A 23,012-nucleotide genomic window follows, 5' to 3' on the forward strand; every position below is an offset into this window, starting at 1 on the left:
TTCCCCCAGGGTGGGGCCTGTGACGCCATCTCTGTAGATCCCTGATGTCTGATGTCTGGCTTATTGTCTGCCACGTTAGAGGTGCTAAATCAGTGTTCCTTTGGATGAATACTTGCATTTATTTGCCTCTTAATGAATTCATAATAAAAATTAGTGAACCTGTTCAGAGAAAAATCAGTCTTTGTAACAGAGAAGGAGGCTTTATATAAAATTAAAGGTCTTCTGCAACTCCCTAATGAAAGGTGGGGTAATTTAAACAATATACATGTCTGAATAATTACAAAAATAATTACGTCAGCAAAAGCTTTTGCCCCATGAGGGCAAGGGAGTGTGAAGGTGATAGGGAGCCCCCCTTTTGCACCTGTTGGAGTGGTTGGGCAGCATGGCTGAGGTGGCAGGCTAGCTGTGGTCTGAAGAGTGAAGCAAGCCATTGCAGAGTCACTCAGCTAGTAGGTGAAGTTGTCATTTGAGGGTGGCACAGGCAGTTACTGGGCAGGTAATAAAATACACAGTGCTATGGAAAATTGATATGCCAGGGGCGCCTGGGAGGCTCAGTCAGTGGAGTGTCCGACTATTGGTTTCGGCTCAGGTACCGACCTCAGGGTCGTGGGATCGAGCCCTATGTCAGGAGAATCTGCTTGGGATTCTCTTTGCCTCCCTCTGCCTTTCCACTCATTCTCTCTCTCTCTCTCTCTAATACATAAATCTTTTGAGAAATTGATATGCTTGTGTCTTTTTTTAGAAAAAGATTTTATTTATTTATTCATGATAGATAAGGTGGGGGGGGGGTGGCAGAGACACAGGCAGAGGGAGAAGCAGGCTCCATGCTGGGAGCCTAACGTGGGACTCGATCCCAAGACTCCAGGATCATGCCCTGGACCAAAGGCAGGTACTAAACTGCTGAGCCACCCGGGGATCCCCATGCTTGTGTCTTTAGTAATTTTTTTTTAAGATTTTTATTTATTTATTAATGAGATAGAGAGAGAGAGAGAGAGAGAAGGGCAGAGACACAGGCAGAGGGAGGGAGAAGGAGGCTCCACGCAGGGAGCCCGATACGGGACTCGATCCCAGGTCTCCAGGATCACGCCCTGAGCTGAAGGCAGGCACTAAACTACTGAGCCACCCAGGCTGCTGCCCTTTAGTAATGTTTTGTGAGGAAAACATTATAATAAAGATATTAGAGCTTTGGTGATAATTATACTTAAATGATAGATCAATTCTTTCTCTTTAAGATGCACTGATTATTTTTCCGTGCTCTTCACTAGATGTATTAGCAGTAATTTTCCTCTAAGTCATGAGTTCCTCCAACTAGGAGTTATCTAACTTTTTCCAAGGCTTGGATAATTCCATTTTGAGTATTCTTACCAGAACTTTGTGTTATAGCCAAGTAATTTTTGTAAGCTATGTCCTAGAATAGGCCTGAGAGAGAGAAAGGTAACTTTCTGTTAGTCACGTGGTAGACAAATTTAACATTCCGTTTAACAACATATTTTCCAGAAAGTTTTAGTGTATTAAACAATAGAGAAGCATATGTTCAACAACACAATATGCAAATACTGTGTTTTTCTCCAGTCTCACCTCCCAATTTTCTATTTTCCCAGGGGTAGCCATTATAATCACTTAGCCAACAAACATTCGTTGGGAACTGTTAAAAGAATAGGAAACAGTACTTGTATAAATAGAGCACTCACTATTTATGTTAATGCCAGTAAGTCAGTGCCAGGTACCAGCATCCTGCAGTTTTTATGAACAAACTTTCAATGTGCAGAACTATCAAAGAGTATTTCTCTCTTGCTTGCCACTAAAGAAAGTGTTGCAGTGTGGTGTGACTTAGCTCAGACTGAATTTAATCTAAGCACATGTACCTCACTTCCCATTCTAGGAGACTGAATTACTAGAGACTCTTCTTGGATGACAGTTTCATTTCTTCACTCAACAAATAATTGTCTACCAATTCCCAGGCAGTTAGCTGTTTATTGGTTCTTCATTTGAACAAAAGTATTTGTTGGGCATCTGCTCTTTGTGATGCACAATGCTCAGGACTCTGAAGAAGTGGTGGTGTCTGTTCTCCAGGATTCTGGTCTAATGGAAGGAATAAATAAGCAGATACTTTGAACAAGGAGCATCAGTTTGAAACAGGGGTCCTAGTGGAATTGGCATGGAGTTGAAACCTATAAGAACAAGGTAGATTTTTACCAAGTAAGAGGCAAGAAAGCCTGAGAGTCCCTGTCACAGAGAGTAATGTGCACAGAGACACAGGTGAGAACATGACACCTGCGAGACCTGGAATTAACTTTGACATAGCTGAATATAGAGTGTGAGGAAGCAGGTGGTGAAGGGTGGAGATGAAGGGCCTTTTTTGACATGCAGAGGAGTCCGGTGGCAGATTGGAAGGCGGTAGGGAGCAACTGAAAGACAAGCCAGAGTGATCAGATGGGATAAAGCACATCAGAGTCACCCTGACAGCAGTGGGGAGTGGGTCACAGGGAAGTGACACTAGAGCAACGTCAGGATGCTGTCCCAGACCTCCCAGGAGAGGCGATGCAGTTGGACAGGATATGGGAACTGGTTGCAGTAAATTAAGGGGCGGGGAGGGGGGGCCAGTGCTCGGGATGATGACAGGTGCCACCTCTAAAAGGGTTATATATAGAGATATCACTGGCATTGTCTTTATAAATAAATACCCTGCTGAACTCATTTTATGATTTTGCACTTTAAAGAATGAGCAATTTTGCATCTTCAGAACTGTGAAAGTTTAAATCATTAGGTAACATTAAAAAACATTGCTTATCAATTTCATAAAATTTAGTGTTCTAAAAGGTCTATAGTCTTTCCCTGTCATGCATGCTCTGACCTGAATATGTTTCTGTCAATTATTTGTTCTAAATTACTCACATCAGCCAGCCCTTACACTTGGGTGTCACCACTACTCCACACATTGTGTGGATACCATTTGTCTAGTCTGTGCTGATGATGGAATAGCTCATCATTAATAAGTATTATCAGTGTTTCATTAAAGTCCAATTGACTGTTGATGCAACCATTATTTACAAGTAGGATAACAAAACAAAAAGGAGATAACAATTTCCCCAATTAATGTTTAGGTTAAGTGAATTTATGTACTACTTAGAGTGTTAAGGTTATCAAAGGTGATGGGAGGACAGATACGGATTAAGTGCAGTGTGATGAAATTGTACCTATTTTTTAAGTTTTTGTTTATATTAATAAGGCTGCAAGAATACAGAATAATAACACTGGTTGTATTAGGGTGCAACATTTAAGGCAAGTTTCCTAAGCTTTTCTGCTGGTCCAGCTTTTGGTAATGTGGTTATAATGCTCTCATAATAAAAAATAATTACTTAAAATTACAGCATAATTTTATATCATTGCTACTGTTTGGGAGCAAGGGTATAAAACAGTGTGGAAACATTTTGTTTTTGAAGTCAGTTAAGAATATATTTCTCCAGAAATACGGGTTTTCATCTTATTCAGTCTCTGTCCCTCCCCAATCCATAATAGACTTAAAAATCTTTCCAAGTAAAGATGATTCTGTCTACTTTAAAGATTCTGAAATTCTTAGATACAATTTGCCTTTCAAACCATCTTAAGAACTTTAATAGGCTCTTGAGGCATTTTTTTAAATGATAATAAGGTGCCATCCCAATCCAGAGAGTTGAATGCTCCAACCCATTCTGCCAAATTGTGGGTTGCTATTCTTTTATCCAGAAAAATTGCCAGTCACTCTTGTTCTCTCTTGTACATGGGGAGCTGCCTTCTACCGTGGTTCCCTGCTCTCATAACACAAATGCAGCACCTCATTCTAGGGCTTACCTCATTTAAGCCTTACATAGGTTTTGAGAGAAAGGAGGCATTATTCCCATTCACAGATAACACATAATTTTGTTCTGATCAATATGCTGACCCTTTTTGTGGTTGTTTTCCAAATGAGATTAGGCAGGAACTGTTGGGGAGTCCAGGTATTGGATGCCTGGAGTTTAGGATCCATATTTGCCTCATGCATATAGCAGGCATGCCCACCAGCTAGTCTTTTTACCAATTTCTTATTTAGCTTCTTTTGAATTATCTTCTCACTTTGGATGTCTCCTGGCCTTTCCTCATTTCACGAGTTTTTTGGCTTAAGAAAACCCTTCACTTCCATTTTGATGTTGTAATTGTAACCCTTATGGCCATAACAGGTGCAGAGATTTTGTGAGCAATAAGAAAAACTATGCTTAGGATTTTCAGTTAATGCTTACTTTTTTAATGTAGATGGGAGAATAAAGAACACAGATTTTCTGTGTTCATCAAAGAAAGTAAACATTTTAGCTGCATTCAGCAAGATCTGTTTTAAGTGTTTATGGGAGGGCAGCAGACAACCTATTTTTCTGCATTTGGCCAGTATCGAATAGTGAATGGTAAGACTGATTCTCGGGAGGGGTGGGAGCGTAGAACCACTCGCTTCTCCAGGCCCTCACTTTCTCCTTCCCCTGGTCCTTCAGTGCGTGGACCTGAGCTGTAATGAGCTAAGTGAAGTCACTTTACCCGAAAACCTGCCTCCAAAACTTCAAGAACTAGACCTGACTGGAAACCCCCGACTTGCCCTCGATCACAAGACCCTGGAACTGCTGAAGTAAGTATTTAGTGATGCACTGCAGCCCCATCAGTGATCACAGACAGTAGGGTTGATAACAGCGTGAAAACTGAGCAGAATATGACCTATTAGCTGTATCGATCATGTTTGAGGTGACTTGTGAGTCTATATCGTTCACCACAATGGAGGGCCAGAAACAATCTCAAATAGTTGAATACCTAAGTGTCCTTTCAGAAAGTTTTTGAGGAAGTATCCAGCCAAAAAGGGAACAAGAATAAAGACTGCAAAGAAGAAAGGGGAGAGAAAGACAGGGGAGCAGTGATGCGCCAAGACATAAACTTACATCTCAGTCACCAATAACATGGTGTGTTATGAAAGGATTTTGGAAGAGATGCATCATGTGGGGAAAATGTACAATGTGGAACTAAAATCCAGATTATTTAACAGTGGGAGTGTAGGGTATTTAGATCCTGCTAAGTTACCTCCTTGTTTGGGGAAAGGATTCGTTGATACAGTCTCATTTTGATGTCCATAGAGAATTACAGTTGAAGTTCACTGTGTAAAATATTAAAGGAAATTTCGTTAGAGAAGATGTCTTTGAGAAATTTTCATCACAGAACTCTTAATAGTCTATCAACGGAATTAAGCTTCACAATTGAATATAGCCATTAAAAACAACAATGTAGAATTACATTACAACTCTAAAGATCTCTACATATGATGTTAAATGTGAAGAATGTTTACAAAGAAATTTGTATGGTATGTTTCTTAAGTCTTGGACATTGACACACAGTAATCATTATGTATGCCATTTGTGCTTAAACTTGTACTGTCTACTGCTAAAAGTTATATTCGATTGTCTTAGAAAAAAACTGAAAAGGAGTAGAATTTTAAAAGAAGAGTAAGTAGTATTAATGATCTATTAATATTATCCTAGGCTTTTAGTGCAAGCCAAAATTGGAACATCACTCAAGGTGATTCCTGGATAGAAGGGGCCTAATTAGTGCCTGTTTGTTTTAGGTATTTAATTGATTTCAATATATAATTGAAGAATACTGCTGAAGTAGAGTATTGTAGGAAAGCCACATGGGACCCAGGCACTCTCCACTGTTTATCAATGTGTGAAGCCTTGGCCCAAATCCCTGAGTCTGTATAGAACTTAGTTTTCTCATCTGTGTGATGAGAAGAATGGCCTACATACTTGCTAAAGAGACTTCTCAGAACTAAGAGTGAATGGATTATCAATATATATATTGCATTTATACAGGTTACTTTTGAGGATTTTTACAAAAAGATGAAATTTTATGTTAAAATAATTATATCAAAATTAGTTAAATGGAAATAGCTGTTTGGAGAAAAAAGTTGAACTTGTATTATACACCAAATTAAATTCTAGCTAAGTTAAAGAGTTAACTCTATAAAATGAAATAATTTCTAAAAGGAAGAAGAAATCCTATGAATGTATGACTTTTTAGGCCAAAAAAGGTGGGTGGGGGGTGGTAGGAAGACAGAGATCACAAGAGGAGAAATCAATATATAAAAATTGGTTTTGATATTTACATTATAAATATTTAAAAATACTTTTTATACATTAAAGTTTGAAATATCTTTCCAGAAGCGATCAAGAGTAAATCTAAAACTAAGAAGAAACACTGGCAAAAAATAGGCAAAATAAAAGCATTCATGTTTTCAATAGAAAATGTTCTTATAAGAAAAGTCCTCAAACAAGCAAAGAACGTTAACCTTTAACAAAAGAGGTACAGAGAGTTACATGAAAACATGATGTTCAACCTCAGGATATCAAGGAAATATTAAATATTTAAATAACATTTACCGCCGCCCCTCAAATTGGTGCTTCTGGAGTACTGTAAATTGACACAACTTTTCTTAAAAGCTATTGACTCTGTGTATCAAGCTTTAAAAAATATCCACATACTTAGACCAGGGTTTTCTGTGGCAAAATGTATTCTAAAAAATAATCAGAAAAGAGCTCATTTTAGGTGCAGAAGTAGTCATCAAGGTATATCTATTATATTTAGGATGGATATAAAATGATATGGGGAAATGTTTGTGATGTAATTAGAAAAAAGATGCAAAACCACATATCTAGAATTACCCTACTATTATATATGTGTCAGAAAAATCTGTTAAAGTCTCTGAGGTGAGCGTGTTACATGTTACTGGACTGGAGCAGCTACTACAAAGTAGCACATGTGTTCTCAGATTTAAAAAAGGTAACATGAAGTCTTAAGACTTTTGTGTAAGACTGTTGTTGCCTTCTGTTTAACAGAGAGAGGGCTATGGCTTCTTAATAACTTGGGAGAGCTTCCATACCTAATGTATTTCTTGTGCTTTTCAAGGGTTGGCCTGTTTATTCAACATCAGTCAGGGTGAGTGCATATGGTGGCTCTTCTGTGTGATTGAGCTCCAGCTCCTCTGTTCTCTCAGACTCGTTTAAAGATGTACAAGAGCCAACATTCAGGTCATTTCGGACAGCTGCTCAGCCACATTATGTTCTGCTTCGCAGAGAGTGAGAACCCCCCCCCCACACACACACACACACACACACTTCACTACAAAGGATTGGGGGGGAGTTTAAGGATTATTTTTTTCACTAATTTCATGCTAGGATGGAATTATTTCTTTGAAGTTTCTGTGTTCTATAAAAAGAATAAAAGTAATATCCGCTGTTTCAAGATTGATCAACCTCATGTCTTTAGAAATGAGCCCTCAGTTTTTCTCTGGAATTCAGAAAGGTAGCAAAGATGTAGTGAGAACCTTAGGTAGGCCTTAAGAAACGTATCACGTTTGCTTGCCATTGTGCATGGATGAAATTTGGTTCCAGGTTCTATGAATAGCAGATAATGGCAGACTCCTTTTTAAATGGCTCTCTTTTATTGTTGGGATTGAAAAATTTGAAGAGAGGATATATAGCTCTACTATAAAATAAGGTATTAGTTTTATTTCTGGATTTCCTATTGGCACTTTTTCAGTTTAGGATAAAGGGAAGAGTGAATGTTTGCTGGTAATTGAGAGTAGAAACTTCTTTTCATGGAATATTTTTAAATTTTAAAGAAATTGCAACCAGCTATTTCTAGAATCAGTGAATTCAATGAGATACTGATTTACTTCTTAGAGTTGAAGGGTATTCAGTGTTATATTTTGGAGTTAATTTAAATTCTTGGGGTCATGACAAAAGTGTTTGTGTTAAGAGATTATATATAGTTTTTTTTCTCTTGTTTAAGTAATAGAGGAAAAAAAACTAGTGGCAATTTATAAATAAGTAGGATTTATTTCACCATGTGGTAGCCAGCATTTTTAAAAAACTGTTTCACATCTGTATGACTTCCTGTTTGGGGGCACTGAATAACTCTCTAGTAGGGTGGTTTTTAATAAACCACATTCAAGAGTTTACATTTCCGGTATTTGTCTTGGGTCCTGTTGGACCAGTTATGACGTGTGACAGCGAGGTGAGATGACTTGTCTCCCAGTTTAAATTCACATAGTTGATGTGTGATTTATGAAATACCCCTTATTTCGTAATTTTATATTAGTCTTAGCACAAATGGCTGTGCAAGTTTGAAGAAAGAATTGGAAACTTCGGGGATGGCAAATCCTCAATATTTGTGAAATATTTGAAGGGATGATATGGGCAGAAATTGGATTTGAGAATGAGTGTTGCAGAATTCTCTCACATCATTCAAATACAATATTACTGTGGCTTAGATTTTGTACTTTTTCACATCTGGGTATTCACGTTGTAAGAATATACTCAACATAATATTTTCTCATACCAGGGTTGAGAGCTGTCCTTTTCTTTCCCAGGAGACAGCAGCCATTTAAGTGCCATGTGTAAAGGTCTCAACCACCCTGGGATGCTGATAAGAAACTAATTTTCATGCTCTCTCTGTATCTGCCCCTTTGTTTTCACTTTGTTGAGTAGCTAGTTTAGACTAATATTTTAAACACATTAAACACAAATGGTAAGTACAGAGTGCTTAGCAGGTGTTTTTCATTTCTCAAATAAAGGTAGCAATTCACACGTATTTGACTTTAATGATTCCCGTCCCTTCCTTTTCTCTTGTTAGTAATATCCGCTGTTTCAAGATTGATCAACCTTCAACAGGAGATGCATCTGGAGCCCCAGCTGTATGGAGCCATGGCTACACTGAAGCCTCAGGGGTGAAAAACAAGTGGGTGAAACTTTGGAATGAGAAGCGCCTCCAGCCCACCTCCCTTCTTTAGTGGGGAAGATACTCAGTGCTAGCACATACTTTCCTCGTGTCACACTGATCTGAGCAGGATTCCCTAAAGTGAGGCCACCTCATGCCTTACATTTGAACAGTAAGCTAAGCTCTGCTTGGCATCACATACTCTTCTCTGTGAGAGATGTTGCTAGGATACAGTATAACTGACACATTGAGTCTCTGTGAGACTCCAGTGTTTAGAGAAGGCCTGAGTATGGAAATGCATCCCTGCCCTTTGGAAAAGTCTATCTTTCTCTGAAGCCTACTTACCAAGTAAAATGGGATAGTATTAAAAGAGAAGTAGCCTTGATTGTCCATATTCAATCACTTCCATTACTGATTTGTTAGTTCTATGGAATAGTTTCTTACCATCTAAATTAGCTTGGCGGGGACACCTGGGTGGCTCAGTTGGTTAAGCGGCTGGCTCCTGACTTTATCTTGGGTCATGATCTCAGAGTCCTCGGATTGAGCCCCACAAAGTGGGACTCTGCGTTCAGCAGGGAGTCTGCTGATAGATTTCTCTCTTTCTGCCTCCCCCACCACCGCTCGCCAGCTCACACACTCGCTTTCATGTGCACTCTCTAAATCTTTTTTTAAAAAATTCATTTATTTGACAGAGAGGGAGAGGGAGAAGCAGGTTCCCCATAGAGCAGGGAGCCAGATGTGGGGCTCAATCCCAGGACCCTGAGACCATGACCTGAGCCAAAGGCTGATGCTTAACCAAACTGAGCCACCCAGGCGCCCCTAAAATAAATGAATCTTTAAAAAATAAATTAGGTTGGCAGGAGTTTCATATTTCATTCCCTGAGATGTCAACTGCTTGTCTTGCTGCCAGGACTTGTCCGTCTCAATTTCTTTTTCTTCCCTTTCATAGGGCCTTTGTAATCAAGCTCCTCGGGCTTGCTTTTTAGAGGTGCTAATAATTAGTACCAGAAAAGGAAAGAAGCCTATAAATTAGAATAGTCATAATTAAGGTATCGCAACCTGAAGTTTTGAGAATAGGGAAAGAACAAAAAGTGGAAGATGATTCAGTAATACCCTGGGTGCACATTAGAATCAGTCAGGTGAGGAACCTAAAATCTTCAGCCTGGGCCCAGTTTTTCAGAATGTTTTAAAATCTCCCACAGGTGATTTTAATGGGCATCTAGGAATGGGAACCACTGACTAGCTGAGTATCTTTTGTGGAAAATGAAAAGTGGAATTGTGGTTGCCATGCTGCTTTCTTTTTCTTTTTTCTTTTTTTGAGCAGAAAACAGAATCAACTTAAGTTCTGGATCTGACACATTGATCCTTCTTTCCCTAAGGGTGTGATTTGGCATTGTGCTGTCTAGAGAAGAGGTAGCCCCCATTTCAACACCTCTGCTCCCTTTGCCCAATAAAGGCAGAATAACCAGTTGTGCCTGGGCTCTGGTTCTTGCATGAGTCCTGTGTACTTTGGGCAATGTTATCATTGTATTTTTTTTTCTTTATCATTGTATTTTTGGGGAGACATTAGTACATTCTTTGGAGCACTCAAGAGTTCCTTTCTGGAGATATTGTTAAAAGACCTAGGTCTTCTCTTCCCTATGATCCTGTATTTTATTTCTTAAATTCTGCATATGAATGAGATCATATGATTGTTATAGGGGAAGAGAGGAAAAAAAACAAGAGAAAATCAGAGAGGGAGACAAACCATAAGACTTTTAATCATAGGAAACAAACTGAGGGTTGCTGGAGGAGAAGGGGGTGGGAGGATGGTAACTGGGTGACGGGCATTAAGGAAAACACGTGATATAATGAGCCCTGGGTGTTATATAAGACTGATAAATCACCTCTACCTCTGAAACCAATAATACATTGTATATTAAATTTAAATTTTAAAAGTCTAAAAAATTTTTTTAAAAAAGACGTAGGTCTTGCTTATAACCACCAGTATGTGAAACTGCTAATTCCAGGATACTACTGTGAAACAAAACCCAAGATTGGTTTTTAAACATCTCTGGATATTAAAATTTATTATCTACTCCAACATATTAATGAAGCCGGGGACCAATTAGACCTGTTTTTATGTATAATTCTCTCTTTGACCATTACTTTTTTTTTTTTTTTTTTTTTTTTGAGAGAGAGAATGAATGAATGTGGGAGAGCAGAGCAGAGTAGGGGAGGGTCAGAGGAGAGAGGATCTTAAGCAGGCACCACACCCAATGTGGAGCCCCCAACAGGGGGCTCAGTCCTATAGCCCAGAGATCATGATCTGAGCTAAAATCAAGAGCCAAATGCTTAACCAACTGAGCCACCTAGGCACCTCCACTTTTTTTTCCTTTAATGTTATATTGAAGTATAACATTGATATAGAAAGTTACATAAATAAGCATGCAACTCTCTGAATGGTCCTAAAGCAAATACATCTACAAAGTACCATCTAGATTAAAAGTAAAATGTTACTAGCACTAGCACCTCAAGTTTGTGTTACCCTGGTCCTCACATTATTTCCCCTTGCCCTTTTTTTTTTTTTTTTTTTTTTACCCTTTGGTTTTGCCAGAAGTCTCAAGTGTTTTGGGTTTTTTTCTTTTAAAGTGGTCATGTACACAAGGAGCATGAGACTTGCTTTTTTTTTTTTTTTTTACCCTCTGGTTTTGCCAGAAGTCTCAAGTGTTTTGGGTTTTTTTCTTTTAAAGTGGTCATGTACACAAGGAGCATGAGACTTGCCATCTTATAAGAAGGAGAGGGGTCGTTCTGCCTCCCAGGCTCAGATGTCTGTTTTCTTTTCTCCCTCCCCAAGGGTAGCAGTGTTGCCTCTCAGATCATTTCAGATCCTTTGGGGAAACCTAAGCAGGAACCTGAAACTGGATAATTTAGATTTCTTTCTCAGACTAAAAAACAGGAAGCTTTAACAGAAAAGAATCACTACTGTATATTTTAAAGTTTTTTTTTTTTATGCATCCCCTCATTCTGACTAGCACAGGGAGTGTACAGAAGGAAGATAGACCTAGGATTATTAAATTTTACTTTGCTACAAATAGCCATATAATTAGGATAACTTTTTTTTTTTTTTTTTTTTTTTAATAGAGGCAAGGATTTCAAGGTATTGAGATAAGAGCCAGGCTTTGAATCTGGGCTTCCTACTTATTTGCTGTGTGACCTTAGGCAGTTACTCTACCTCACTTTGGCTAAATTTCCTCAACTGTAAAATGGTACTAAAACCAATGCCTGTCCTCAGAGTTGTTGTAAGGATCCTGAGTCCCACATATGTGAAGTACTTAGAACAAGTTGTGCTATATAGGAAAGTAAGTGTGAGCTATTGTTAAGCTCCTCAAGAGCTAGGATTATTTTTTCAGGTTCAAAACTCAGTCTAACCATGATGTAGATCAGATGCTTGTTTTTATTAATATATAAAGAATTAGAAGTTATTTATATTCAGTAATATTCACCCTGTTAGGAGTACAGCCCTACAGGTTTTGATGAGGAATGTCACTGTATAACCACCACTGCAGTCAAGTTATAGAGCAGTTCCATCACTCCCCAGACTTCTGTGCCCCTTCTGTGTCAGTTCACCTCCTGACCTCAGCCCTTGGCCACTCTTGACCTTTTTGTTGCCTTGGTTTTGCCTCATCTAGGATGTCAGATTCATGGAATTACATAGAATACAGCCCCCTCAGTCTACCTTGTTTCATATATTAAGTTTCATAAGGCTGCCAAATTCATTTCCAGTTTTGCATTCCCAGCCATAATGTGTGAGAATTTTAGTTGCATATCCTCACCAGTGTTTCCTGTTATAATAAGGTGGTTGTGGCAGTTTTGGCTATTCTAATAGTGATAGCTCATTGTGATTTAATTTTTCCTTTTATAATGACTAATGATGCCAATCATCTTCACATGCATTCATTTATCATCCATCCATATATCTTCTTTGGTGAGAATATATTCTCTCACATTAAAAACTGAAGGTATTTTTGTAGGCACCCTTTATCAAGTTAAGAAAATTCCCTTTCCAGGTGCCTGGGTGGCTCAGTCAGTGAAGCATTTGCCTTTGGCTCAAGATCCCAAGGTCCTGGGATCAAGTCCTAGGTCGGGCTCCCTACTTCTCCCTTTCTTCCTTGCTTGTGCTAGCTCTCACTATCTCTGTCTCTCTCAAATAAAATCTTTAAAAAAAAAAAATACCCTTATAATCATAGTTCACTAAGAGTTTCTATCATAGGCTTTTTCTGCATTCAATTAAGATGATCATGTTTTCTTCCTTAGTCTGTTGATAGGTAAATTACATTGATTTTTGAATGTTGAATCAGCTTAGCATTCCCAGGATAAATTCCACTTGGTCATGATATATTATCCTTTCATATGCTGCTGGATTCAATATGCTGATAATTTGTTGCTCATGTCCACATTCATGATGGATATTAGCCTGTAGTTTCCTTGTGATGTCTTTGGTTTTGGTATCAGGGTAACACTGGCCTCATAAAATGAGTTGAAGAGTATTTCCTCTTCTTCAGGTTTCTTGAAGAGTTTGTACAGAATTGATATTTCTTCCTTAAATATTTGGAGAATTTACCAATAAAAGCCATGTTGGCCTGGGATTTTCTTTGACTTCTAACTACACATTCTATTTCTCTGCTATGGGATTCTCTCTCTTCTAGAATAAATTTTGGTAATCTAGGTCTTTCAAGGAATTTATCCCTTTCAACTAGTTTTCAAATTTATTGACAAACTTGTTCATAATATTATCCTTTAAAATCTGTAGGATCTGTAGTAATGGCTCTCCTGTTCTCCTTCCTGATATTGGTAATTTGTCTTTTTATACTGATCAGTTTGGTTTGAGGTTTATAGATTTTATTAATATTCTCAAAGAACCAGTTTTTGGTCTTGTTGGTTTTTCTCTATTATATTTGTTTTCTAGTTCATTGATTTCTGCTTGCTTTCAGTTTGTTCTGCTCTTTTCTAGTTTCTTAATATAGAAGCTAAGGTCACTGATTTGAGCTTAGAAGATTAATATTCTAATATCAGCATATAGAGCTATAAATTGCCTTCTAAGCAGGTTTTTCCAAAATAGAGAATGTACTTTGAATGACTTGAATCCTTTAAATTTATTGAGACTTGGGGATCCCTGGGTGGCGCAGCGGTTTGACGCCTGCCTTTGGCCCAGGGCGCGATCCTGGAGACCCGGGATCGAATCCCACGTCAGGCTCCCGGTGCATGGAGCCTGCTTCTCCCTCTGCCTGTATCTCTGCCTCTCTCTCTCTCTCTGTGACTATCATAAATAAATAAAAATTAAAAATAAATAAATAAATTTATTGAGACTTATTTTGGCCTACATTATGGTCTGTCTCAGTAAATATTCTCTGCATTTGGGGAAAATGAGTATTCTGTTGTTGCGGTAAGGTGTCAATTAGATCAACTTGATCCATAATGTTGTGTCTTGAATATCCTTACTGATTATCTACTTGTTCGGTCAGTGGCTGAGAGCCTATAATTATGGGTTGGTTTCTCCTAGTTTTATCAGTTTTGCCTTATGTATTTCAAGTTGTCTTAATTGCATAAACACCTAATACATTGTAGCTTTGTGATGAAAAGGATCAGTTCATTATGAAATGACTGTAATATTCTTTGTTCTGTAATATACTTTGATATTAATGCAACTTTGGCTTTCTTTTGATTAGTATAAACATAGTATATCTTTTATCCTTTTACTTTTAACCTATTTGTCCTTTTATATTTAAAGTAGATTTATTATGGGCAGCATATAGTTAGATATTTGGGGAGTTTTTTTGGGTTTTTTTGTTTTGTTTTTAATCCAATCTGACTTGTCTTTTGGGGCAGTATTTGGACCACTTGTATATTTAATGAAATTAATATGCTAAGGTTTAAATCTGCCAACTCTTTTCTATTTGTCTCATCTGTTTTCCATTTCTTTTCTCTTTTTCTTCTTTTGGATTTATGATTCCATTTTATCTCCTTTATTCATTCTTATTAGTTATACACACTAAACAAAAGGCATAACGTTTAACTTATTATTTGAAGATAAACTGTAATTAGGCTATCATTTCACAATGTAAGAACCTTGTGTAAGATACAATGTAAGATACAATATGTTATCTCCCATTTCCCCTCCCCCGGTCTTTGTGCTATTGTCATATTTTACTTCTGTTATAAATTCCAAAATACATGGTTATAATTTTTACTTTAAATAGGCATTTTCTAAAGCAGTGTTTCTCAAGTTCAGTACTTATTGACATTTTGAACCAGGTAATATCATTGGACAGGGAGGGGACTGTTGTTCTGTGCATTGTAGGATGTTTGGCAGCATCCCTGACCTCTACCCACTAAATATCAATAGAACTGTGACCATCAGAAATGTGTCCTGGGGGTAAAATTGCCCCCATTGAGAACCACTATTCTAAAATGACTTTTAAAATAAGAGTTTTATATGTACTCATCTATTTGTCATTTCTTGTACACTTCATTCTTTTATGTAGATTCAGATTTCCATCTGGTATTTTCTTCTGCTTCATGTATTCCTTTTATATTTCTTATACTGCTCATCTTTTGGTAGTAAATTGAGTCTCAAAATGTCTTCATTGCACCTTAACTTTTGAAAGCAATTTTCACTGACTTAGAAAGCCAGGTTGACAGTTTCGGGTTTGTTTTTTCATTTTTTTTTTCCCCCCCCACTATCAGTACTTTAAAAAAAATGTTGCTCCACTGTCTTCTGCATGGTTTCTGCAAGTCTGCTGTCATTCGTGGCTTTGTTCCTCCTTAGGTTATGTTCTTCTCTATCCTACTTGCCCTGCCTTTATTCCCGATATTAAGAAATTGTTCCTTTTTTTCCCATTTTCTTTTTCTTACTATTTGTTGAGCTTTTTATATCTATTAGGTTTATAGTTTTCTCCCAATTTAAAATCTTTTCAACCATTCTCTTCAAAGGTTTTTCCTGTCTCACTTCTCTTTTGAAGACTCCAGTTCCCTGGGTATTTGGCTGCTTGAGGTTACCCCAGCACTCACTAATGCCCTGGCCTCTGATTTTTCTGCCAGTCATCTTTCCCCTCTGTGTTTAATTTTGGAGATTCTATGGGACAGAGTTAAGTTACTTGGAAACAACATGGTTCTGTAGAACTTGGAGTGCAGGGACTCTGGTGTAGGCAGCTATCCTACCTCTTGTACTCTGCCTGCAGCCCAGAAACTTTCTCCAGGCAATCAGCTGGGCAGGCTTCATGCTTGCTCTCTGACCTGTACTTCTTATCAGCCAGTGTCTGAATACTGTTCCATAGGTTTGGGTTTTGTTTTTTCCTGCCTTTTTAGGTTGTTTGGAAAAAAATGAAAACATACAAAAGATCCCAGTGTTTTAGCTTTAACTCCATTTTTGCCCAATGAGGGCTCCTTACTAAATATTTTATGAATGAATATGGACATGTGGATTCAGAATCTTGTATTCTTTCCCATACCTCCTGTACTCTTTCTTTCACTGCATTTAAAAATAAAATCAGAAGATAGGGTGGTGGAGGTGGCGGGCATCATGAAGTATCAGTGCTAATCACTGTTCTTTGATTTATGAAATAAATTAGCTGGGGTTGGTTTACCTTAGGTTTATTTTTAACCCATCTGAGGTCATGAAGAAAGAGATAAGACTGTTAATAGCGCTGGGTGGGCAAGAAAAGATGAGTAGACTTAGCACGCATCACTCTTGCTCTGCAGGTTGTGCGTTGCAGCCCTGTCGGTGAACAACTTCTGTGACAACCGGGAGGCCCTCTATGGGGTGTTTGATGGAGACCGTAATGTGGAGGTGCCCTACCTTCTCCAGTGCACTATGAGTGACATTTTGGCTGAAGAGCTGCAGAAAACAAAAAATGAAGAAGAATACATGGTCAATACGTTCATTGTTATGCAAAGGTAAAATTTAGAGTCCCTGCGAGGAGCATAGACCGTTTGCCCAATAGTCTCAAGGCACTGTTCTCACATGTGGGTATGTAAGATGCATTCAGGTGATCTGGTTTTACGTAAGCATCAGGATGGACCGTGTTTCATTGAGACATACTGATGTTCAGACAACTTTGTAGGAGGCCGAGTCAAAGACAGGAATTTTGTTTAGGGCTTTCAGTCACCATAGAAACTATGGAATGTTGTAATTCTTAGGGATGAATGTTACAAGCGTTCCCTCCTTCAAAGAATTGCTCCTTCTTATGTCACTTTAATGGCTTTGTAGGTTGTAAAGGAATTGCCTGTTCATACTGTACTGCAAACACCCCTGTGGGCCCAGGAAACGGGGAGTGTGATAAAGGTCATGAGAACAATGAGGAGTTCTCCTTTCTCCCTCCATGGTAATCTGCCAGAGGAAGTAAATTCATAACAGCAATAGAAAAAATATCTGCTAGACATCCCTCCGACTTTCATATTCTAGTGGGCATGTACCATTAGCAATTAAATACTGACAATAGATAATATTTAGTGAGCCCATACTATCTACCAGTCATTGTTCTAAATACCTCACTGTGCCGTACCATAACATCATCTCTCTGGGTAAAATGCACTTACTTTACTAAGAAACTGAGGTAGAGAAGTAAAACAAATTTTTCTTTTGAGCTAGTAGATGGCACAACCAGAATTTGACCTGGGGCAGTAAGACTCCAAAGGATGGTCCAACAACCACCCCGATCGATCTTTTTCTGTTTTTACCACCATTGTGTCCTGGGGGCAGGGGGAATATATGCACAGACATACATGTGCACACACGCCCTTCATACTCCCACCCTAACGAGGTCCTTTTATTTATTTATTTATTTTTAAGATTTTTTATTTATTCATGAGAGACACAGAGAGAGAGAGAGAGGCAGAGACACAGGCAGAGGGAGAAGCAGGCTCCATGTGGGACTTGATCCCAGGACTCCAGGATCATACTCTGGGCCGAAAGCAGGCTCTAAACCGCTGAGCCACCCAGGCATCCCAAAGAGGTCTTTTTATAGACATGCGAGCGCCAAGTAAGAATTAAGAACCTCAGGATGCTTGGGTGGCTCAGCAGTTGGGCATCTGCCTTTGGCTCAGAGCGTGATCCTGGAGTCCGGGATCAAGTCCTGCATGGAGCTGCTGCTCCCTCTGCCTATGTTTCTGCCTCTCTTTCTCTCTCTCTCTCTCTCTCTCTCTCTCTGTCTCTCATGAATAAATAAAATCTTAAAAAAAAAAAAAAAAAAAAAAAAACCTACCTCAGATTTCTTCCCAGCTATGCTGTTCCACAACTACCATCCAATTTCTGGCTTTTGTTAAGAGCAATCATTGTGCCTTGGAATGAAGCAAGCAGTGCCTGCCGGTCCAGTCATGGATGTCCACAGGTCGGAGCTTAAAGACCCAAATTGTCAGCCCATCTCCAGGGCCATTTATATGCTTCTTATTTTCCCCATTAAGAGGACATGGGATATGGATGATCTTTTGAGCCCTTGGAGGAACTGTGTCTCCTTGTGCATGACATCCTAACTCATTCAAGTAGGCAGCCTGAGTTTCGATTGCTGGTACCGCTGCTCTCCTAATGTGGATGGTTGATAGGAGCTGACAGTGCCTGCGGTCTGCCCCTGTAAACAGAGGAGTCCGTCTTAGCCTTCTTGCTTCTGTGCCACTCGGGATCCGCAGGCGCCTGGGGGTAGTGCCATCCACGGGGCTTGTGAGAGGAGTTCTTGGCTCCTTTTGTCAGAACTTGTAAGTGCTTTGTGTGCTCAGTCTGTAGAGTAGGGGTCACGAATAAAAGGGGTATATCACCAGCACTTTGGAGCCTGGTCACTAGAATGTCCTTCCTGTGAATATTCTGGAATAGATAATACTGGTTTAGAAAGTCTTCCCCATATAAGGCAAAAACATGAGTGGTCCAGTAATTAAAGGCTCATCCCAGCAAACATCCTTCTAAGGAGAAGAGGGTGGCCAGGTCATCTTGAAGTACACCTGTCTGGGGGTGTGGTACAGGTGTACCTGCTGAAGCAAGCCCTTCAGTTCCCTCTGCTTGGAGCAGAGGAGATTTAAAGAGGTGGATAGAGGGGAAAGTGGCTATTTTCCTGCTGTCTGTGGAGCCTGAGGATAAGGGAGCAGCAGGCTGGATGCAGCAGGCTAAGGGCTCCTTTGGTGGGAAACTGATCCCTAGGTGGGGTTGGGGTCAGATTCCATGAGCCCTTTTCCTTGGAGATACTGAACAGCACTTTGGTGAAAGAGGCCAGTGGACCCCCCAGGCTCTATTTTTCCTCCTAGCCCTGCCCAGGGACCACTGTTGCTATTGAATTAGCAAAACTGACATGTGACAGGTTGTGTTTGGGTTTGGGATTCCAGGAAACTTGGAACAGCCGGACAGAAACTTGGAGGTGCTGCTGTCCTCTGTCATATCAAGCATGACCCTGTGGACCCAGGAGGATCCTTCACCTTGACCTCTGCTAACGTGGGCAAGTGCCAAACGGTTCTCTGTCGGAACGGGAAGCCGTTGCCTCTGTCCAGATCATACGTCATGAGCTGTGAAGAAGAACGGAAGAGAATTAAACAGCACAAGGCCATTATCACGGAGGTGAGGAGAGCACGGTTTTCCTCAGAGCGGTGGGGAGGATGGGGCTGGGGTCACGGCAGGATCAGCAAACTTCCAAATCTGTAGTGTCACAAAGTAAATCCTTTGTCCAAGAGGTCTGAAGGCATCATGCATAGGACAATAAAGCATTTCTCCATGGCCTCCCTGTGTCGGAGGCTATGCCCAGTGCTTCAGGCCCTTAGCTCCTCTGACACGCACAAGCCCCCTCTGTGAAGGTGCTGGTTTGGTGCCCGAGGGTGCCACTCCAGAAGCCACACTGCTGGTACTCAGATCCTGACTCTGCAGCTGCAGCCTGAACCTGTAAGCCTCTGAGCCTCAGTTTCTCATCAGCAAAGTAGGGACAGTAACATACCCATCCTGTCTTCCAGGGCCAGTGTATCTGTGTAAGTGTAGCCAGTTGTGATTTTTGGTTCATACCTCCTGTTCCCTTTGAGTAAGGCAGTAAGTGGCTTTTAACCAGGGGTTCTTTTGCGCCCCAGCCCACTCCCAGCCCCCGCGGGGACATTTGGCAATGTCTGAAGACATTGGTTTTTCACAGCTGAATGGAGAGTGCTTTGGGCGTGTGGTAGGTAGAGGCAGGGGTGCTGTTCCACATCCTCCAGTGCCCAGGACGGCTCCCCCAAGGGTACGGCCACACTGTTGAGAAACCCTGGAGTAAGTGTGTCCTAGGGCTTCACACGCTCCTTCAGTCTGGGCTCTGGTCACTGACTCACGGCAAGATGCCGAGCACACCCTATGTGCGTGGAAATTGGGGCGGGACGCCAGAGACATCCCCGCAGCCATGCACCGGCCCCAGGTTCCTAGGTTCCCACAGAGCCGAGTGCAGCCCCACCACTTCGGTGGAAGCTCACGATGCCCTGGAGAAGATGAGCGAGTCTGGCCGGCCACCCACCTGCGTTAATGTCGATTTGGGGCTCCCCTCCCCTCCCCTTCCAGGACGGCAAGGTGAACGGCGTGACAGAGTCCACGCGCATCCTGGGCTACACCTTCCTGCACCCCAGCGTGGTGCCGCGCCCCCACGTGCAGTCGGTGCCCCTGACACCCCAGGACGAGTTCTTCATCCTGGGCAGCAAGGGCTTGTGGGACAGCCTGTCCAGCGAGGAGGCAGTGGCCGCCGTGCGCCACGTGCCTGACGCCCTGGCCGCTGCCAAGAAGCTGTGCACCCTGGCCCAGAGCTACGGCTGCCACGACAGCCTGAGCGCCGTGGTGGTGCAGCTCAGCGTCACGGAGGACAGCTTCTGCTGCTGCGAGCTGGGCACGGGGGGCGCCGGGCCGCCACCCAGCCCCGGCATCTTCCCGCCATCCGTCAGCATGGTGATCAAGGACCGGCCGGCCGACGCGCTGGGTGTGCCGTCCTCCAGCAGCGGCATGGCCTCCGAGATGAGCAGCGAGCTGTCCACATCCGAGATGAGCAGCGAGGTGGGCTCCACGGCCTCGGATGAGCCGCCGTCGGGTGCACTAGCCGAGAGCAGCCCGGCCTACGCCAGCGAGCCCCGCTGCACGCTGCACCCCGGGGGCCTGGCCAGCGCCTTCCAGCGCCAGCTGTCCAGCGCCACCTTCTCCAGCGCCTTTTCCGACAACGGCCTGGACAGCGACGATGAGGAGCCCATCGAGGGCGTCTTCAGCAACGGCAGCCGCGTGGAGGTCGAGGTGGACATCCACTGCGGCCGCGCCAGGGAGAAGGAGGCGCAGCGCCTGCTGCACGTGCCAGCCGAGGCCAGCGACGAGGGCATCGTCACCAGCGCCAACGAGGACGAGCTGGGGATGCCCCGGAGGCCGGACGGCACGGCAGGGACCATCGGGCGGCGCAGGCCCAACGGTTCGGTGGCGCCCCAGGAGAGGAGCCACAACGTGATTGAGGTGGCCGCTGATGCGCCGCTCCGCAAGCCCGGGGGCTACTTCGCGGCGCCGGCCCAGCCGGACCCCGAGGACCAGTTCATCATCCCCCCGGAGCTGGAGGAGGAGGTCAAGGAGATGATGAAGCAGCAGCAGCAGCCTGCAGGCCTGCAGCCAGCGCCAAGGCCGAGCCCCGGGGACCCGCTGCCAGACTACTGTGACACGCCACTATGACCCCCCCGGGCGCCCGTTGGCAAATAAACTAACCGAGAAAGAGTCTCCCAGGCTCACGTTAAACCAGGGGTTCACTCCACGCCCTCTCCCATGCCCCTACCCTGTCCTGGCACCTCCTCTGTAGGTTCTCCTTCTGTTGGCCATTTTTAAAAACAATTACCACTTTTCTTCTAGTGATGCTTTACCAATATGATTTGAATTTGTTAACCTCTTCCCCTAACATATCAGATGTGTAAAGACAAAGAACAAAAGGTTTAATATATTACAGAGAAACGGTTAATGATAATGTAATATTTTTTAAAACGGCTTTTTGTTGTTTTGTTTGGAAGGCAGGGCAGGTTGCCAGTGCTAAATGATTTAATAATATTGTAATTCTGTATTTCTTTGGGGGAAAGGCTTTTTTTTTTTTTTTTGTCTTGAAAATGATAGACATTTGTAGAATATGGAGACTAACTCCTAGGAGTTGCTTTACTCTGTCAGGTGACTTAAGTCACTGGGATTCACTAATTTTCTCTGAGAGAACAGTTGATTGAGAAATTTCTATTGTAAATAGCTCAGTGTTGTATAGTGACGCTTCAGATGTTTTGTAGTTTTGGCATAAGGACACAGCCCACACCACTGACTTTCCTCTTCCTTCCCCTTCCCTTGCCCACCCCGCAGTGTGAAGGCTGAGCAGCCAAGAGCACTTCTGTTCAGATAGGGTGGACCTTAGGCCACTAGAAACAAACTTGCACCCCAGGGGCCTCTGCACCTTTTTTCCTCCTCCCCTGTCTACCCCCCCCCAACCCTCCTGACTTTTGCAGACACTTTTTGTGTTCCTTACTGCTGCCACAATCAGCATGATTGTATAGCGTTCAATTAGATCATTTACATACCAAGAGTTATATTAAAGCAGAATGCACAAATGAACATGTCATAATTTTTGTTATAATAAATACAAAATTTACAAGTATTGGACCCATCTGCTTTTGTCCCGGGAGCCAGGTGTGTCTCTAGCAGATCACACCCAACTTGGGTTTGGAATGAATGGGTGTAACTGTGGGGCCACTAGTTTTGTTTAAGGGAAAACACCCACTGGTTAGCCAATGTTGAATGAGCTAGTGAAATCAACCCTATGGTTAACAATCTGCAGAGCTGTTCTTAATAACAGGAAATAGAAAGGCTTTATCACGCAGGGATAGATAGAGGTTGTATAGAGGAGATCCCTGGGGAAACTGCTCCCGCAAAGCCAAGTTCTTTCCAAGACCTTTATGTGAAGAGCGAGAGTCAGGAGCGGCTGCCGCCCTCTCCACCGCTCGCAGACAGAACGATGGCACAGTGGGGTCCACCGGGAAATCCGGTTTTGCCAGCTGACGTTGCTGACTGCAGCACCCCCCTTCACCCGAACCGTACATCCCTTGAACCACATGTTAAACATGCTACTGATCATCTCTGTCTCACATGGACCAGCTTCCCAGTGGTCCCTGACTAGGTCAGGGCCAGGACAGGGCACATAGCATTTCTCATTGCGTAGGCTCAGTGATGGACTGTCTGGCTCTTTCATTGGGAGCGGAAATCAGATGAGCAGACCAGCCTTGTCTTGGTA

General features: G+C 41.9%; 1 protein-coding gene across 1 annotated transcript in view; it reads left to right on the forward strand.

The window, feature by feature from the left end:
• PHLPP1 (PH domain and leucine rich repeat protein phosphatase 1) overlaps positions 1-22,379 on the forward strand; it is a 208,557-nt gene extending 186,178 nt beyond the window's left edge. The window contains exons 13-17 of the mRNA XM_072758046.1: positions 4,500-4,630; positions 8,680-8,784; positions 16,504-16,698; positions 19,111-19,339; positions 20,294-22,379. Of these exons, the coding sequence (XP_072614147.1) occupies positions 4,500-4,630; positions 8,680-8,784; positions 16,504-16,698; positions 19,111-19,339; positions 20,294-21,427 (1,794 nt within the window). The 3' untranslated portion in view covers positions 21,428-22,379. The remainder of the gene's footprint in view (positions 1-4,499; positions 4,631-8,679; positions 8,785-16,503; positions 16,699-19,110; positions 19,340-20,293) is intronic.
• Positions 22,380-23,012: the final 633 nt, after the last annotated feature.

The sequence above is a fragment of the Vulpes vulpes genome, chromosome 5 (assembly GCF_048418805.1).
Source record: "Vulpes vulpes isolate BD-2025 chromosome 5, VulVul3, whole genome shotgun sequence".
NCBI lineage: Eukaryota > Metazoa > Chordata > Mammalia > Carnivora > Canidae > Vulpes > Vulpes vulpes.